Source organism: Gymnodraco acuticeps, unplaced genomic scaffold, assembly GCF_902827175.1.
Source record: "Gymnodraco acuticeps unplaced genomic scaffold, fGymAcu1.1, whole genome shotgun sequence".
Classification (NCBI taxonomy): Eukaryota; Metazoa; Chordata; class Actinopteri; order Perciformes; family Bathydraconidae; genus Gymnodraco; species Gymnodraco acuticeps.
In genome coordinates this window covers 1,431,713-1,448,065 of record NW_022991286.1, presented here as the reverse complement: position 1 = coordinate 1,448,065, position 16,353 = coordinate 1,431,713, and the positions used below count along the sequence as shown (strand labels likewise).

The window sequence follows — 16,353 nt, the reverse complement described above, 5'->3', positions numbered from 1 at the left end:
TGCATTTTGGGAAGCGACGTGGAGCGTTGCTGGCTTCAAAAGTTGAGCAATGTTCAACTTTTGACGCCTCGACGGAGGCGTCAGCCAATGAAATCCCGTTTATGCAAATCTGCCAGTACAAGCGCTAGCCAATCAAACTGCGTGTATGCTGGGAGAGACTACGCAGGTCAATTTCCTCATATTCCAAAAAATTGAGGGAAAATTCATTATAGCGGTAGTGAATCACCCGGTGCTGTATGATCAGTCTCTGTTCATCTACCGGGATACAAACCGGAGGAGCGAGGCATGGAGGGAGGTGGCAGAGACAGTGGATGAAACTGGTAGGTTTTCGCCTGTTTGGGGATTTTATATCCAGTTTACTTCGTTTTAACATTGCTATTGCTTTGTATGTCGGGGGCGGGAGATTCATGTGATTGGTTGTTGGTCGCGTTGCTCACAAAAAATCCCCAAGCTTCAGATACGCCCACCTCCAAGCGTCAACGCACGCTGCTGTGTGGACGCTCCGTTAGTCCCTCCTAAAGTTTACCGGCAAAAGTTTAGACACCATAGGAAGGGTCCTGATCAAACTCACGCCGAGTTCGCCAGAGAAAAGGGAATGTTTTTTGTGGATTGTCTCATGTAATGCTACCGATTATTCTTCTCTGAGGGAATTGATCATGTTGGAGGAGTTTAAGAAATGTTTGCCTGATCGCATTGTTATGTACCTGAATGAACAAAAGGTAAACTCTCTCTCTGCTGCCGCTGTGTTAGCCGATGAGTATGTGCTCACTCATAAATCTGTGTTTCCTTCGGTCTTTACTGAGAGATCCCGCTGTGTGTCAGCCGCACCATTTACTCAGCGATCAAATGTGTGTGATGTAACAAGAGAGGAGAGAGAGTGCTTTTACTGTCACCAACCTGGACATATTATCGCCAACTGTGCAGCTCTGAAGCGTAAAGAACAGCGGCAGAATGTCCCCACCAAAAGGCATTGGCCTGGTTACACACACACGCGCGCAGGCAAGTAAAAGTGACTCTGATGTCTCATTGTCTGATCCTGTGTTTGTGCCGGTGCCTTCAGATGAAGCTGTGTCCGAGGAGAAGCCAGAAATTGTGGCTCCCCCTCGTGAGGATGTCGTGAGACCAGCGCAACACGCCGGCTCAGACAAGCCTCTCGACTTTTCGACCTCCCCGGTAACCCGAGAGCGTCAGCTCGTTTATCGGATCCTAGTGTTGGTGTTAGCTCTACAACATCTTAAGATTCATGTTGGACCCAGCCTTTGGCCAATTGTGGTGTTTAGCTGTTACGATCCCTTCATATTCTGCCCCAGCGTGTCCAAGCACAACCAGCGTCTCATGCAATGGGCTCTGATTGTGCGGGACTACAACATTAGACACCCGTCATTAAAGGGCTCAGAGAATGTGTTGGCCGATGCTTTGTCCAGGTTGAGTTTGTGATGTTAGAATGTGTGTTAGTAGGAGTTTCGTTAGTGTGCTTACAGTAGTTTCACACAACCTGTGGGTTTGTGTCTTAAGGGGGGGAGTGTTACGGCTGCTGCCTTCCGGGTCGTCTTTATTGTATTGATCTGTGTGGTATGTAAATGGGCAGTGCGATTGCCCTGACGTCATTGGCTGCCATCTCCTGGTCCGCCCCCTGAGGATTGTGATTGGAGCACGCCGGGCCCGACGCACTCCAATCGCAGCGCACAGCCGGCGCGCACCTGCTGGAGATGACTTCAAAGCCTGGGGACAATCATCACTATGACATAGTATGAGGGCTCTGTGATGTGGGACAGACGCCTCTAGCCTCTTGGTGCATTTACTTGTTTGGTTGACGTTTAGTGCTTTTGTGTTATGTGCTAAAGTTGTACTGTTTAGCAGCGTGTTAAACCCAGTGCTTCTGTGTGTGATAAGAGATTACCGTGTACATGTGTAAATAGGTTCCAGGGTAGCTTAACGGTTAGCACCTGTCGATCAGCAGCAGCTGTGGTTTTTGCACAGCCTTTTCAATTACATGTACCACATTTAACGTGAGGTTTTTGTTTTCCCTTTTATTTAATTATTACTCCGTATGATCTGCCAAACTCCCTTTTGGAGTCCTCCTTTGTTTGTTCATTAGTTAAGTCGGCGCCCTTTGGCCCTTTTGTTTGTTTCAGGCTGCTTGCCTGCCATTTTGTTTCATCCTTTTATAATAAAAACCATTTATAATTATTACCAATTCCAATCTGGTGTATGTTGCTTTCCTCTTCCCCTAGTCGGGACGTAACACCTACTTTCATTTAAAAGCAATCCTGTACCTTTAGAAAGCCAATCCCAGGGAATCACTTTTGTAAAATTCTCCGCAGCGCCCAAAGATCCACCCAGTATGAAGCAGATAGAAAATCAATTCCTCTCTTGCTTTCTGGTTTCTTCAATATCTGCATGCACAGGTCCTCTCTGTTAACTCGTTAACACAGGAACCTCAGGCTCTTCTGAATCGAAGGCTATTTAAAAGCCCAGACTGTGCTTTTTACTGCACAGAGCTGCTGAATGGTACTCTGTGTTTCCATTAAGGCATAGAGCCGATGGATTGATTTCTTACTGAGATCATACTCTTCAGTAAAAACACACATCATTTACGTCTGGTCATTGGTTTCCTCTAATGTTTCATCTACAGTGGAGAAAATCAAAAAATCCATACCAAGGAGAAGCAATGTCAAAATAAGGTAAAAATATGAGATTTTGATGTCACAGACTATCTGATTGCACTGACTCACTCAGGGTTGGGAAGATAACTTTAAAAATGTATTACAGGGCAACTGTATAGCTCGATAGGTGAGATGGTGGCCCATGTTTTGGGTCTTGGTCCCCAAGCAGAAGACCGGGGTTTGAATCCGGTCTGGGACCATTTGCTGCATGTCATCCCCTCTGTCATTCAACTCTGTCTCTACAACAAGGGCACTGGTTGCCCCAAAATCTTTAAAAAAATTAAAAATAATAATGACTTACTACCTGGAATTATTTTGTAATGAGTAACCTAATCTTAGCATCACAATATAAAAAGTAACCTGATTTATTCCCGTTTGGATTGCCTCAATATCAAATGCAGGAAAAGAAAAACATATGAATCATACAGAATATTTTACCCACTACACCAACACATTGCCTAAATGACAATCGAAAAGCAAGTTCAGGCAGTATGCCATTGACAACAAAATAGTATAATTTATAATGCATTCACCTCCAAATCTTTCTTCAAATGATATGTACACAGTGTAATGACAGTGTATTAACATCTCAAAGTACTGCTTGGTACTGAAGACTATTTTTGTTTCCCTTTTCTCCTTTTAAAATAAAACATAATGGTCGAGATAAATTGCAAATTAGCTATGGTTTCGTTGAAACTCATTTCACTCGGTGTTGTGAGACTCTTGACGTTTTTAGTCTGTATGTGTTTCCTAATATATATTGTAATTAAATTGTTTTGTAATCTAAATACGTTCTTTTTTTATGTAACTCTAATGGATTACAGTTAGCCTTATTTTTTACCCTGATTACAAAATCTTGTCACATGTTATCCGTTATTCCCAACCCTGCTCACAGTGCTCTCTGAATGCAGCAACAGGAAGCCTCCAGCACACTGAGTTATATAATACAGATGTTTGGGCTGATTCCTACCTTGCGACAGGCGGACGGGCTGAGTGACCTGGAGCCCGTCGATGGCACAGAGGTTCCCACAGGGGTGCAGCGTGATGACCCCCGACCTGTTCTCGATGTAGCAGTGCTGGGCAGCCACTCCGGGGCCCTGCAGGTTGATGTCCATGGGACCATGACCCATTGTGGTCCGGCCTGGGGAAGAAAGAGGATATTGATAAACCAATATTACCTGTTAAGATATATGTATATATCAAAGGATTTTTTTTAACTCTTTTCATTGATTTTCTCAGTCTTTAAACATTGAGTACCATACCATATTAAACAAACCGGAGCATATCCAAACCTTTATCCTTCCTCCCTACACATGCACCTACTTACATCATAAAATGAAAATTATAATAATAATTACAATACAAAATTCTAACTTGGAAATAAATAAATGAATATTATTTAAATAGATATTTGATATGACAGGCCAAAGTGTTCATAATCTAAATCCATATTTTTAGATCAAATGATGACCACTATAACCATATTATATGGAATTTAGCTTTAACTGATTACATTTAGGCAGGTACTTATTCTGGCTGAATTCAACAACCTCCACCAACAACTAAGGTCTGCCTGTCTGTAACCTAAGAGTCAAAACCCAGGGCATAATAAGGATGAATTTCTCTCACTGCCTTGTAGGTAAGAATGGAGAAACCAGCTCGAGTGCGCTAGAATTTGAAAGTACACAACCGAAAAAAATCTGCCCCTTCCTTCAGAGTTCCTTACAGAGCCCCTCCTCCAACACACACGAACGCGCACATGACCAATGAGGGCACGAGATAGGTTTGTGCACGAGATGGAAGGCTGACAGGCAGGTAGGGCATCCAATTATCTGCTGCGGGCCGAGGCAGATGATTGGTCGTGCTTTTTACAGTACTACGGCTTCCACAGATGAAATATTTGTATATATTTATTGTCAAAGCATTTCATTCATTCATTGCTATCGGGATGTTAAGAGCATTCCATGGAATATGACAAAAAGTGTTTCTGAATTGAATTACCTACCCCACCTTTAAGAGGCTAAAGTAGTAACTGACTCACAAGAGTTATCAAGATGTGTATCTTTGTGGCTGGACAACAATCAGAGAGTTCATAAAAGAAAGAGGGACAGCCCCCCCTACCTAGAAACAATAGTTTCGCTAACGCCCTCCAGAAACTAATAGACTGTCAAAGGCAATACACCTTTGCACAGACACAGACACACAGACACACACACTGACTCACACACACTATCCTTGCCTGGACATAATCTGTGGAATCTCCCTGCATACCAGCCTGCAGAGGCACAGACAGGCAGGAAAGCCTGAAATAGATGTTTATAGACCCACAAATTAAAAGATTAATGACACCTGAACAATTGCCTAAAGGTTCCACCTGAGAGTGCAATAAAATACAGTTTGCAACAGTTCGTTTTATATAACAAAAGCTGGCGTACTGGACTTTTAAATATAAATCCTTTATATTGAAGCCCCTGCTTGAATGTCCACAACATGTTGCTTAAGCCAGGGATATCTCTCTAACTATATTGTGGTGTCAGGAGTGCTCTCCTAATGTCCTAGACGGTTTGACAGACAGACAGGGCATCAAAGAAAGAGCTAAGAGGTCACCAGACAGAAACACAAAGAGGCCGACAAGGACGAGAGAGAGATAGATAGAGAGGTGATAACAGGGTCAGGTCACCAGAGATAGTAGTGTGTGTGTGTGTGTGTGTGTGTGTGTGTGTGTGTGTGTGTGTGTGTGTGTGTGTGTGTGTGTGTGTGTGTGTGTGTGTGTGTGTGTGTGTGTGTGTGTGTGTGTGTGTGTGTGTGTGTGTGTGTGTGTGTGTGTGTGTGTGTGTGTGTGTGTGTGTGTGTGTGTGTGTGTGTGTGTGTGTGTGTGTGTGTGTGTGTGTGTGTGTGTGTGTGTGTGTGTGTGGTGAGTGCGTGTGCATGTGTGTCTTTGTGGACCATTGTTCAAATCAATGTTATACTGCAGTGTTATGACTTAGCTCTGGGCGATATGGCATCTTTCACCCTGATATAGGTCATCTCACAAAAACTAAATTGCGATCTTGAATTGATATTACCTCAAAACATATTGCAATACACTTTCTGAGAAACTTGAGTTTGTATGTAATATTATGAATGAAGTCAATGTAATTGTGCATCCTGATATATCGTGATATATCGTGACAAAGACGTCAGTAGCATCTGTGTGATTCTGTGAAGCTAAGCTAAGTGTGGGTGTCACAGTGGGGTCTCACCCTCGGGCAGGGGCAGCAGGGTGATGGCGGTGCTCAGACGTCCGCTGCCCAGGCTCACCAGGTGGGGGCGCTCTGCCTGGAACTTCAGACCCTTCCCTGTCTCAAGGAAATCCAGAGGAGTGCTCTGGAGAGGAGAACAAAGGTCACAAATACAGTGTAAATTATTATTGCCTTTATTTTGGGTTCTTGGTTTTAATGTCCCGTTCAGCATGATCATCGGACGCTTCTTTCCTTTTTTGAGTTGAGCTCACAATAAACAACAGAACAGAAGCAGATTTTACATTGATATTAGAAAATAGATATATACAGTATAATCTATATACATGATTGTTCATCTTGTTTACTCATAACATTTTACAAATGCAGCTATGCACTTACTGTACATAAACCATGCATACATCAGAATCAGTATACCTTTATTATTAGGGGAAAAACGATACATGCGACAAGATATAACGCAAACATACTAAAAAGTGAGAATAAAAAGACGAAAGTAAAACAAACAAAAAACCCCATAGACCTCAGCTATCCATCTTTTCATCCATTCAATTTCTTTTGCCAAGATAAAAAAACGAGATATGCAATATACCTGTAAAAAACGGTGTGATTTTGGGGGTTCTTAAAGAGGGTCGTTATAATATTACATTATTTTCATTTCATTTATGTGTCTTAAATAAAGGCCATACTGTAATTAAAAAAGTTATCTTTGGAAATGTGACTTTATTTGCACTTTTTCCAATACAAAAACGTCTTTGTGATATGATACGCAACGTAATCCTGATGACATTTAATACGTTGTTATCCAAAACTGGACATTACGACATACTGCATGTAATCTACACCTCGAAAGTAAAGAGGATACTTTCTTTTCTCTATTTCCCCACAACTGAACTCCATGGACCTGACCAGTAGTGTTTCCTCTCCGTTAGCTGAATTAATGAGTTGTGCATGACACAAACGTATTGAATATGTGGCACTGAGGAGATAGCACTGATATTCCTGCACACGCTGCAGCTTTCCTGCCTCACTTGTGTTTTTCGCTATAGGAGGTCCTTTCCATAGACCGTTAACATATCTTACAACACACTGAGAGGAAGTGTGTGTATGTGTGTGTCGTCTACCCCTTAAAGCCTAAAGCGCCGCTGCGTGCTCTCGGCACAGCAAGGGAGAAGGGACGTCGCCATAGCAACAGCAGTTAAGAAACATGGAGCTCCTGGAGGGCGCTCGACGAGATAAACTTGTGAAGAGCAGTTTTCACCGCAGCGACGCCACAACATAAAGACTATTCTGCTTTTTAGACATCTGCTTAGTGTTAAATGACTCTTTCTCTTTGCCTCCCAGGGTTTAAAATAATACATTACATCTCCTGTTGTGTAACATCAATTATTCCAAAGATAGAACATGGTGAGAAAGAATGAAATATACGCCAGGCCTTCCTTTGGAATGATTATCCCTTTAGCGCTTGTGGATTTTTTTTTTTAAATTGAGTGATTTATTTTCAGTTTATTATTATTGTCTCCATGCTTTAATGTTCAAAAAGCTCTTTATTTTTCTACTGCCTGTGCTGCAGCACCTCTTTTCACCCTCTGTCTGAAACCAGAGCCCAGTCTGCTCTGATTGGTTAGCTGGCTGGCTCTATTTTGACAGCTAAGAGACGTCCCGCCCCTAATCTCGTAAAATGTGTTGGAGTATTAGCCAATAGAAGTGGGTGTGTTACATAGTGATATCACTATGTTACTAAAGTAAACAAAGGAGTCCAATGGAGGCGTTTCAGGCAGCGGGGGGGATTGTGTGGTCCAATACAGGAAAGGGTCACCCAAAAAAGGCGGAAAAGGGCCTCGTTACTTGGATCTATTAGCTATATTACTTCTTTCTTCAAATTAAACCCTCTAACTCTTAAACCAATCCGTCACACATGTGTATTAAGATCACACATTGGACATAATGATTTGTTGTGTTACTTAAGTATTGCTTTATGTAGTGTTTATCCAAATCATATCGAAATAACAGTATATTTCAATAAAAATACTGTACATCAAAATGTAGAAGCATCCGACTCACAGGAACCCCCAAGGTGGACACATTTTGCTTCACAATTTAACAGATGATTTAGCATCCTTTATAATTCAGCATGACTATAATTGTACATGCTGTGTGAAACAGTGACTGCTGATCATTTAGCATTCACGGCTAAGGTCAGCTCTGTGCCAGGTGAAGTGTTAAATGAACTCTGATGGGCGCCGTGGATTTACATTTTAAAACCTGCTGCGTCAGCGTTTTTTTGTCCCACTTTGGAGCCCTTTCACATTTGTTATTTACAATCTGTACGCGATCATTGACTCGGCTCTCGGCTGGCTAGCTAGCTGTGTGGGCTAATAGGATTATGTGATTGTGCTGTTGCCGTCTGTGAAGTGGGGTCAAGCCTAAGAGGATTGCTGAGATAGAGACTGGGAGGCAGTGGGGGGGCTTTACTGGGAGTGATGGCAGCAGAGGGGCGGGGCCAGATAGCCAACACTGCAGGACTCCTTCAACCTCATTGTCTGTGTGCTGCTGCTCCCATGTGGAGCACACTGCAACAACCTGATACATGCAGAGCATCATAGTGTAATGAGTGCATGCAACGTCAATTCTTCTTAGATCATATATTTGATTAAGTGTTTATCATCAACACTTTTTTCCCACCAGGTAACATAATCTGTGTTATTGTCAGTTTTTACTTTATTTTACATTTTCTAACATTAACTTACAAGTCAATTCCATGCACCTTCACTAGACTGATTGTATCTGAGTTTTTGTTACTTTATCTATTATAACTTATTTTGCATCACTTATGTTGTCATGCCTTATTTATTCTTAAAGTGTAAATTCTTTAAGTATGCGTAAAGTTTTAAAAACAATATATTTGAGTCTGAAACAGCTAATATACAAATAAATGAACTAAATAATAATAATAATAACTTTATTTGTATAGCACTGTTCATGCATGTATATTAATAATAAAGTTATTGGATCTGGAATCTTTCTGGCTTGAGTATTTTCAATACAAATTGGAAAAAACATAGTCCTTGCCAACAAGACTCGTCTCTAGTCGCTAAAGTCCTAAGTGTTAAAGACAGGACACATAATACCTTTGTCAGACCCCTGCCTTCAGAACTGCCTCAATTCTTCGTGGCATAGACTCAACAAGGTGCTGGAAACATTCCTTAGAGACTTTGGTCCATATTGACATGATAGCGTCACACAGTTGCTGCAGATTTGTCGGCTGCACATCAATCTCTGGTTCCACCACATCCCAAAGGTGCTCTATTGGATGTATATCTGGTGACTGTGGAGGCCGAGTACAGTGAACTCATTGTCATGTTCAGGAAACCAGTTGGAGATTATTTGATATCATTGCCTTTCTATTATCTTGAACCAACCTGGCCATTCTCCTCAGACCTCTGGCCACAACAAGGCATTTTGGCCCAGAGGACTGCCCCTGACTGGATATCTTCCCATTTTTTTCACGAGCAGTTGAACAGGTGTACCTAATGATATGGCCGGTGAGTGTATGTATATATATATTATTTGATTTTTTTTAAGGAAATGGCACTTTTGGAGTGGTGCAGGAAGGAGTCGTTAAACCCGTAAAAGACTTAGTAGGCCTACATCACCACTTCCAATTCCCTAGTGTCAAAGTCAAATCTTTTTGAATGTCTGATTTAATCCATGAAATAAGGTTTGTGGTTAACACAAGCTTACGAGAGTGACTAAATAAACTACTAAATGTCATCACACATACAAAACTCTGCCTTTAGCTTAGCATTGGTGATGCGCAGCCATGCAACTGTGATTTAAAGGCCCAATCCCAAACCGCCCCCTACACCCTCCCCCTACACCAGTGTTTCTCAAACTTTTTCATACCAAGGACCACTTAACCAATAAAAAAACACTCGAGGACCACCTAACTCCACAAATATCCAAAAACACATTGTTTTTTACAAATCGCCTGAAAATGGTACAAACAAGTGGCAACATGTGTGATGAAGGTGTTTATCTGGGCTATATCATGCAATCGAAAGTGAAACGTAAGCGTGCTCCATTGCGGAGATATTCGCGCGAGAGTGCGGAAAACTTAAATTACTTAATTAATTTCAAATGTGAAATGTTACCAATATACTCACGGACCACTAGGGGGCGCTCACGGACCACCAGTGGTCCGCGGACCACACTTTGAGAAGCACTGCCCTACACCCTACCCCTCCGTGTGCGCGTTCGCGCGGAGGGTCCGCCACATTAAGTGCTGTTCCAAACCAACGAGTGTGGAGCGGTGTGGAGGGGGAGTGGGCTATCAAGCCCTCAAACAGCGAGTCTGCAGCGATGCTGACTGGAGACCGGTCTCTACCTGACCGGTCTCAACGCTGTGTGTGTCCGTCAGGAAACACGCTGTTTACAAGTAGTTCCAGCAAACATCCACTGATAAACTGCGATGTTAACAACCTCATGATAACCTCGTATTTTTTAATTTAGGATCATACCTGTGTTTAGTCTAGAAAAAGGTAAATGTGTGCATTTTATTATAAAGTTGTGTATATTTACAGACTGTTGCAAAAACTAAGAAGCTTATAAACATCAGGTTTAAAACTAAAAGAGCTTTGAAACACAATGAAAGATGTTTGGAGTTTTATTTGAGTTATTAATTTAATTTTTTTGTCAAAGAGATGCTGATTTGAAACCGTTGTTACATACAGTTACGGCATTTCCTGTTTCTGCCGGAGAGAGGGGAGGCCGTCCCAAAGCTTGCTGCTGTATTTACTCCCTCCATCTGACAGGAGGGGCCTCATGTGTCACCCCACGGAGTTCACTCCGTCACGGAGGGGGAGTGTGTAGGGGTAGGGTGTAGGGCGTGGTTTGGGATTGGGACACAGTTTGTTTATAGCCTAACGATAGCTTTTTACATATAGGCTACCAATTGCATCCGATCAGAACATTCTTACAACGTGTTGTTAATATGTGGAGATTATCCTGCTGAACAAAAAATTATAAGTATCATGATGTGGGTCTGCCACAGAGTTTACTTTTGGCTGTAGGCCTATACCGAAATCACTGCATCATTCTATAGTGCCTTAATACGATTTTAGACACGAAAACAATTCCAGATTCTCACAGTTTCTTTAGAGAAAACATAACATTTAATAGGGTTTTATCTTCCATTTTGTATTCCTTATAACTACGATACATATAGAAGTAGTTACTGAACATACACACACTCACACACAGATACCACATCATTTTTTCTTTGTACTGTTTCTTTTCTGATTTTATGTAAAGCGTCTTTGAGCATTAGGAAAAGCGCTATAAAAATCCAATGTATTATTATTATTATTATTATCATTTTGTTGAGAATTACCCTAGCCCAAAAAATAGACAGAAATGTGTTTATTCCAAAATGTTCACACTTTTGTCCCCAATTGTAGCTTAACTAAGGACACACACACACACACAAACAAACACACACACACACACACACACACACACACACACACACACACACCCCTCCCACACACCCCTCCCCTTAACACCTAATGTGATTGACCCAGCAGGTGGGAAACACAGACATCCAATCTCCGGTTCTGTCTAATTACTGACTCTGCCTGAAGATTCCTGCTTTACACATCCTGACATATGCTGTCAGGACGCATCCCACCAAGCTGTACCACCTGACCTGACCTGCTGGGAACATGGAACAAAACTGACACTGAAAACCAGTGGTGGAAGTATGCAGAACCTTTACTTGAGTAAAAGTACAAATTCTGCAATGTAAAAATACTCCAAAACAAGTAAGTACCCTGCATTAACAACTCTGTATTTAAAGTATTAGAGTAAAAGTACTGGTTTGATTGATATAATGATAATTCATACTCAATCATCAATGTAAGAGCAGCATGTTACTGTGTTATCTGCTGAAGCTGGAGCTATTCTAAATGAATAGTTTTGAATCCAGATTTAAAACTGTAAAATTATTTATTTTTTATTTTTTTAATTGTGGTAAACAATGGTAAAAAGTAGCAGTAAACCAATGAAAATAAAGCGTAAATGCAAATACAGTAAGTGTATATTGCACAGTGGAAGCGGAAGTTTGAACTATCACACAACAGAAATACTCCACCATGACAGATAACATATGACTCCCACTCGTTCCTGTCATGTGCTCTCCCATCACCCTTATCCCCAAAACACACTCACCTTTAGCACCTGGTGTGTTTTCCTTCCAAACTCGGGCATGTTGCTGTTCAGCCGGTCCATGTCCACTGAGCTGTCCCCGGCTCCCTGCGACACATGCATGTCCTGAGGGAGGAAATGAGAACATTCATCAGACACACTATGAGTAACCAAAAGTGTCCACGGGTGACTTCATCTCTGCAGGACAACAACGGTTAGTAACTATCAAAATCCTGCTTAATGGGATTCCCCCTCCCCACTCTGCCTTAATGTGTCAAGGTGTGATTCATGCTGTCAGCGCACTCACGCACACAACAGATGGTAGACAGCATTTAGCGACGCGCTCAGAGGAAGTAAAACACGCACACACATTTAAATCTCTTGGCAGTTGACACATTCGTTGGAAATCAGCCACCTTGGCTGTTCTCTTGTCTCTCAGTCACTATGAAAAACACACTGTGCCTAAATTCCTCCCTTCTTACTCAGTAGTTTTGGGCCATTTCCATCAAGTCAGCACAGAGCAAACAGCTATAAATATATTCCATGTCCGTACACGTGTTAAGTGGCCAGATTCGGTATGAGAAGCACAGATAAACACATGGAGAGGTTTGAAAACACATTCACAGTGTATCAGAGAGTACACCCGGAGTCATTTGGATCCTTAAAATGTTTTGCAGCCAGGATGGAAAATATGTTTCTGATGTGCTCTGCCATCAGGATAACAACACACTGCTGCAATATCATCTTATTTGCTCTTCTGACATTCCCATGGAAGGATATTCAGCAACGGAGTCAGCCTCAGGAAGCAGTTAATCACAAGAAATAAAAACAAATGTTGGGAAAATGTCTATCTGGAAACACTTTTGTGCAAAACTATTTTCTGAGCCAGAGGGAACTAACGCAAAAATGCTTCCCAGCTCATGTTTAAAGCAATATTTCAACCAAATTTCTTGTGTTAACCTGTCTTTTGCTGCATCTTAATATAATAATTACCTGTCTCCAGTTGTCCAGCACTCGCAGAGCCTCCATTGCAAAGAGCTGCTCCTGGCTACTGACTCACTCCTATCAGTGTGGACTCGATTAACCGGGACACCTCTAAGACTGAATGACAATTTCTTCAATGCTGCTTCTTCTTGTCATGAAACACAGATTGTCTCTTTGTCTTGATCTCAGCTCTTTGTCTATAAGCAACCGGTGCAGTATCCTCCATAAGCTACCATTCAGGAGGAGGACCTGTTGCTGCTTGCTCCACTAAACTAAGACCTACATTCCTGACTGGCAGCACCAAAATCCCCGATAACAGAGACGTGTGTGTGTGTGTGCGCGTGTGTGTGTTTAAGCAGTGATCAAAAGAGACGACGAAGAAGAAAAGAGGAAAGAAGGAAGAGAGAGTGATGACTGAAGGGATTTGATACATAAAGCTCAGAAATAGAAGTGTAGAGTAGTGAATTTGTTGTAGGAGGAATCAGGGGCCCAGTCCAGTTAAAGTGTTTTTCTCCATCAGCATTTTAGATAACTTGTAAGTGATATGGTCGCCTCTGTGACAGCACCACCATCAATGATACCACAAAGACATTAGATTTTGGGCTGGAAAGTGACGTCACTTTAAGACAGCAGTCTTCATGGATTAGAGCCCAAGGCTATACTTTAGGTAATACTCGCTGAAGATGATTTAGGTAATCAGCACTAAAGGTACTTTAGGTTATACTCAGTATAGGAATTTAAGTGATACTCACTATAGGTCATTTAGTTAATTCTCACTTTAGGTACTTTAGTTTATACTCACTATAGGTACTTTTGGTTAAACATACTATAGGTAGGCTACTTTAGATAATACTCAGTATATGTACTTCAAGTAATACTCACTTTAGGTCATACTCAGTATATGTACTTTAGGTAATACTAGATGTACATAATGTAGGTAATAATCATTATGTACTTTAGATAATACTCATTATAGGTACTTTAGGTAATACTCACTATAGCAGCGGTTCTCAACTGGTGGGCGGACCCGTTTCGAGTGGGTCGCAAATGTGTGAGTGAAGACATTTTCTTTTGAAAATTTATTTTTTCTTTTGAAGTCCCGATTTTCTAACGCTGTGCATGCAGTAGGCGTTGGACTGGAAGTACCGGAGACCATCAATGGTTTTGAAAACTTCTGTCACGTAGTGATCATCTTCTCAATAAAACATCTTTGCTGATGTTTTTTCGAGTCTTCTGGCCAATCAGAATCAAGATTGTTGCCGGAAGTCCCCACGGAGAATAACTTTGTGGTAGAATTACTCTTTATACATCCATGAGTACAACTTCAGAAAAAAATGAACACATAATGAAATATGACCCCCGGTTTGATGACTGGCAGGTCACAGAACAATGGGGGCTATCTACCCTACCCACAATCTCCTCTTTGCCCTTCTCTCTGTGCAACCCAGTCTCATGGCATTTCGTGTTCACCAACACGATTTTTAATCTATTGATTCGTGTTCACCAACACGATTTCCTCCTTTTTTTCGTGTTGCACAGCACGATTTTAAAAGCAATGTATTTCTACTGGTAATGTATTTTTCTCCGGTCGGGTCGTGGAAGACCGGAAGCTGTGTGGTTCATAAAAACATGTTCTTACTCAATATCAAGCCACAGTTATTGCTTTTATTTTAAATCGTATAATTTCGGACTTTTGTTGCCGTCTGTGAGGAAAATAAATGGGACTCAGAGCCTCAGGATACTGAAATCTGTATTTTTAAAATATTTTTTTCCTTCTAATTTGTTATTCTTTTCAAAATAACACACTGTTATTTACTCACCAATAACACACAATTATCCTTGCTTTTATTTATTGGTTTAATTCCATAATCTCTGGCTTTTTTGGCATCCGTCAGGAACTGAATTTCAAAATAAAAATAACCGGAAACAGACGTAGGCATTTCGAGCGATTACCCAAGATCCTCAGCTATGGTTTTAAGCTCGCTGATTGGATGTTTTAGCCGCAATGCATGCTGGGATTTGGTGTTTATGTGATATAAAATCCGGAAAACATTTTAAAAGAATAAAATAATACTTAATTCGGAGTGCTCTTGCTTTTCTCTTTCAAAGTCATCACATAACGGCATTGTAATACACGGTTCGGCTGCATTACAGATCTGCCGTAGTTCTTTATTTATAGAGCCCTGATGAGAAGACCTTTGGAAAAACTGAAGAAATGCCGCCAAAACTGAATACTTGACGTGATTCATAAATATATCAACAATTAAACAACATCTTCAATTTCTCTTCACACAATACGTCTCCTTGCAGTATCAACACTAATTCGGCTGACTTTTACATTTGATCTAATTCATAGATAGGTTATATTTACACCATAACGGTGCACAGCTGATATAAAAGGACTGTAGTTTTTAAAGATATTACTGATTTTCTTTGAATGTAAGAATCTAAATACTGAGTCTGAAATAGTATAGCAATATGCTGTAAAATTATGTGAAAGCATGAATAAAACTACACATCTTCAGATGTTGTACATACACAAGTGTCCTACACTAATAATACAAAGTTATTATGGCTGTGTGTACCTTGTGTGCACCTCCTAGTGGTTAAAGCACGTTATTGAATTATTGTTTTTATGTGTTATATTTGATTAAAACAATATTAAGAGTACATACTTTCATAGGGGGAAAGTATAAATATAGAAATATAGAATATAAAAAATCAAGAAGATACTATAAGTGATCTCTACAATAAAACAGTTTAGTGCAGGATGTACAAAGATATTAATAGGAGGAGGTGGAAAACAGAAAAACGAATTAAGCTTTATTTAAACATTAAATAACAGATTAAGGTCTTCTTTTAAATAAGAAAAAAACTTTGGGGGTATCTATCTACAGATAAATATTAAGCCTGACAAAGTACTTAATGTCTAATATATTGCTTTCCTGCAATGTTAACTATGTTGAAGCACTTATTTTAACTGATATTATACATATGAATTATACTCTTATGTATGTAGATAGAATAAGAACTGTGCAGAATATGACAGTTTAATGGTGGAGGTACACACACATATTGATAGATGTCTTGTAATGCACTGTTGAGGAACCTGTGACCCAAGTTTTTCATTCATTGCATAACTACACCGTAGTTGTGTATAATGATATGTCAATAAACCTTTGAAAATTTTGAAAGGGATGTGCAAAATAGCCATAATATACAGTCTTTAATTAACTATTAGTAGAGAATAACGAGTAATG

General features: G+C 40.6%; 1 protein-coding gene across 21 annotated transcripts in view; it reads right to left on the bottom strand.

Annotated features, from left to right (window-relative positions):
• Positions 1-16,353, bottom strand: part of phldb1b (pleckstrin homology-like domain, family B, member 1b) — a 167,899-nt gene that overhangs the window by 95,562 nt on the left and 55,984 nt on the right. For 19 of the 21 annotated variants that reach the window (XM_034239914.1, XM_034239916.1, XM_034239910.1 and 16 more), the window contains 3 exons: positions 12,134-12,235; positions 5,909-6,032; positions 3,637-3,807 (listed from right to left, as the gene is read on the bottom strand). In XM_034239914.1, coding sequence (XP_034095805.1) covers positions 3,637-3,807; positions 5,909-6,032; positions 12,134-12,235 — 397 coding nt within the window. Of the gene's footprint in view, positions 1-3,636; positions 3,808-5,908; positions 6,033-12,133; positions 12,236-13,102; positions 13,356-16,353 lie in introns of those variants that run through there. The other 2 variants (XM_034239912.1, XM_034239915.1) reach the window with 2 other exon arrangements.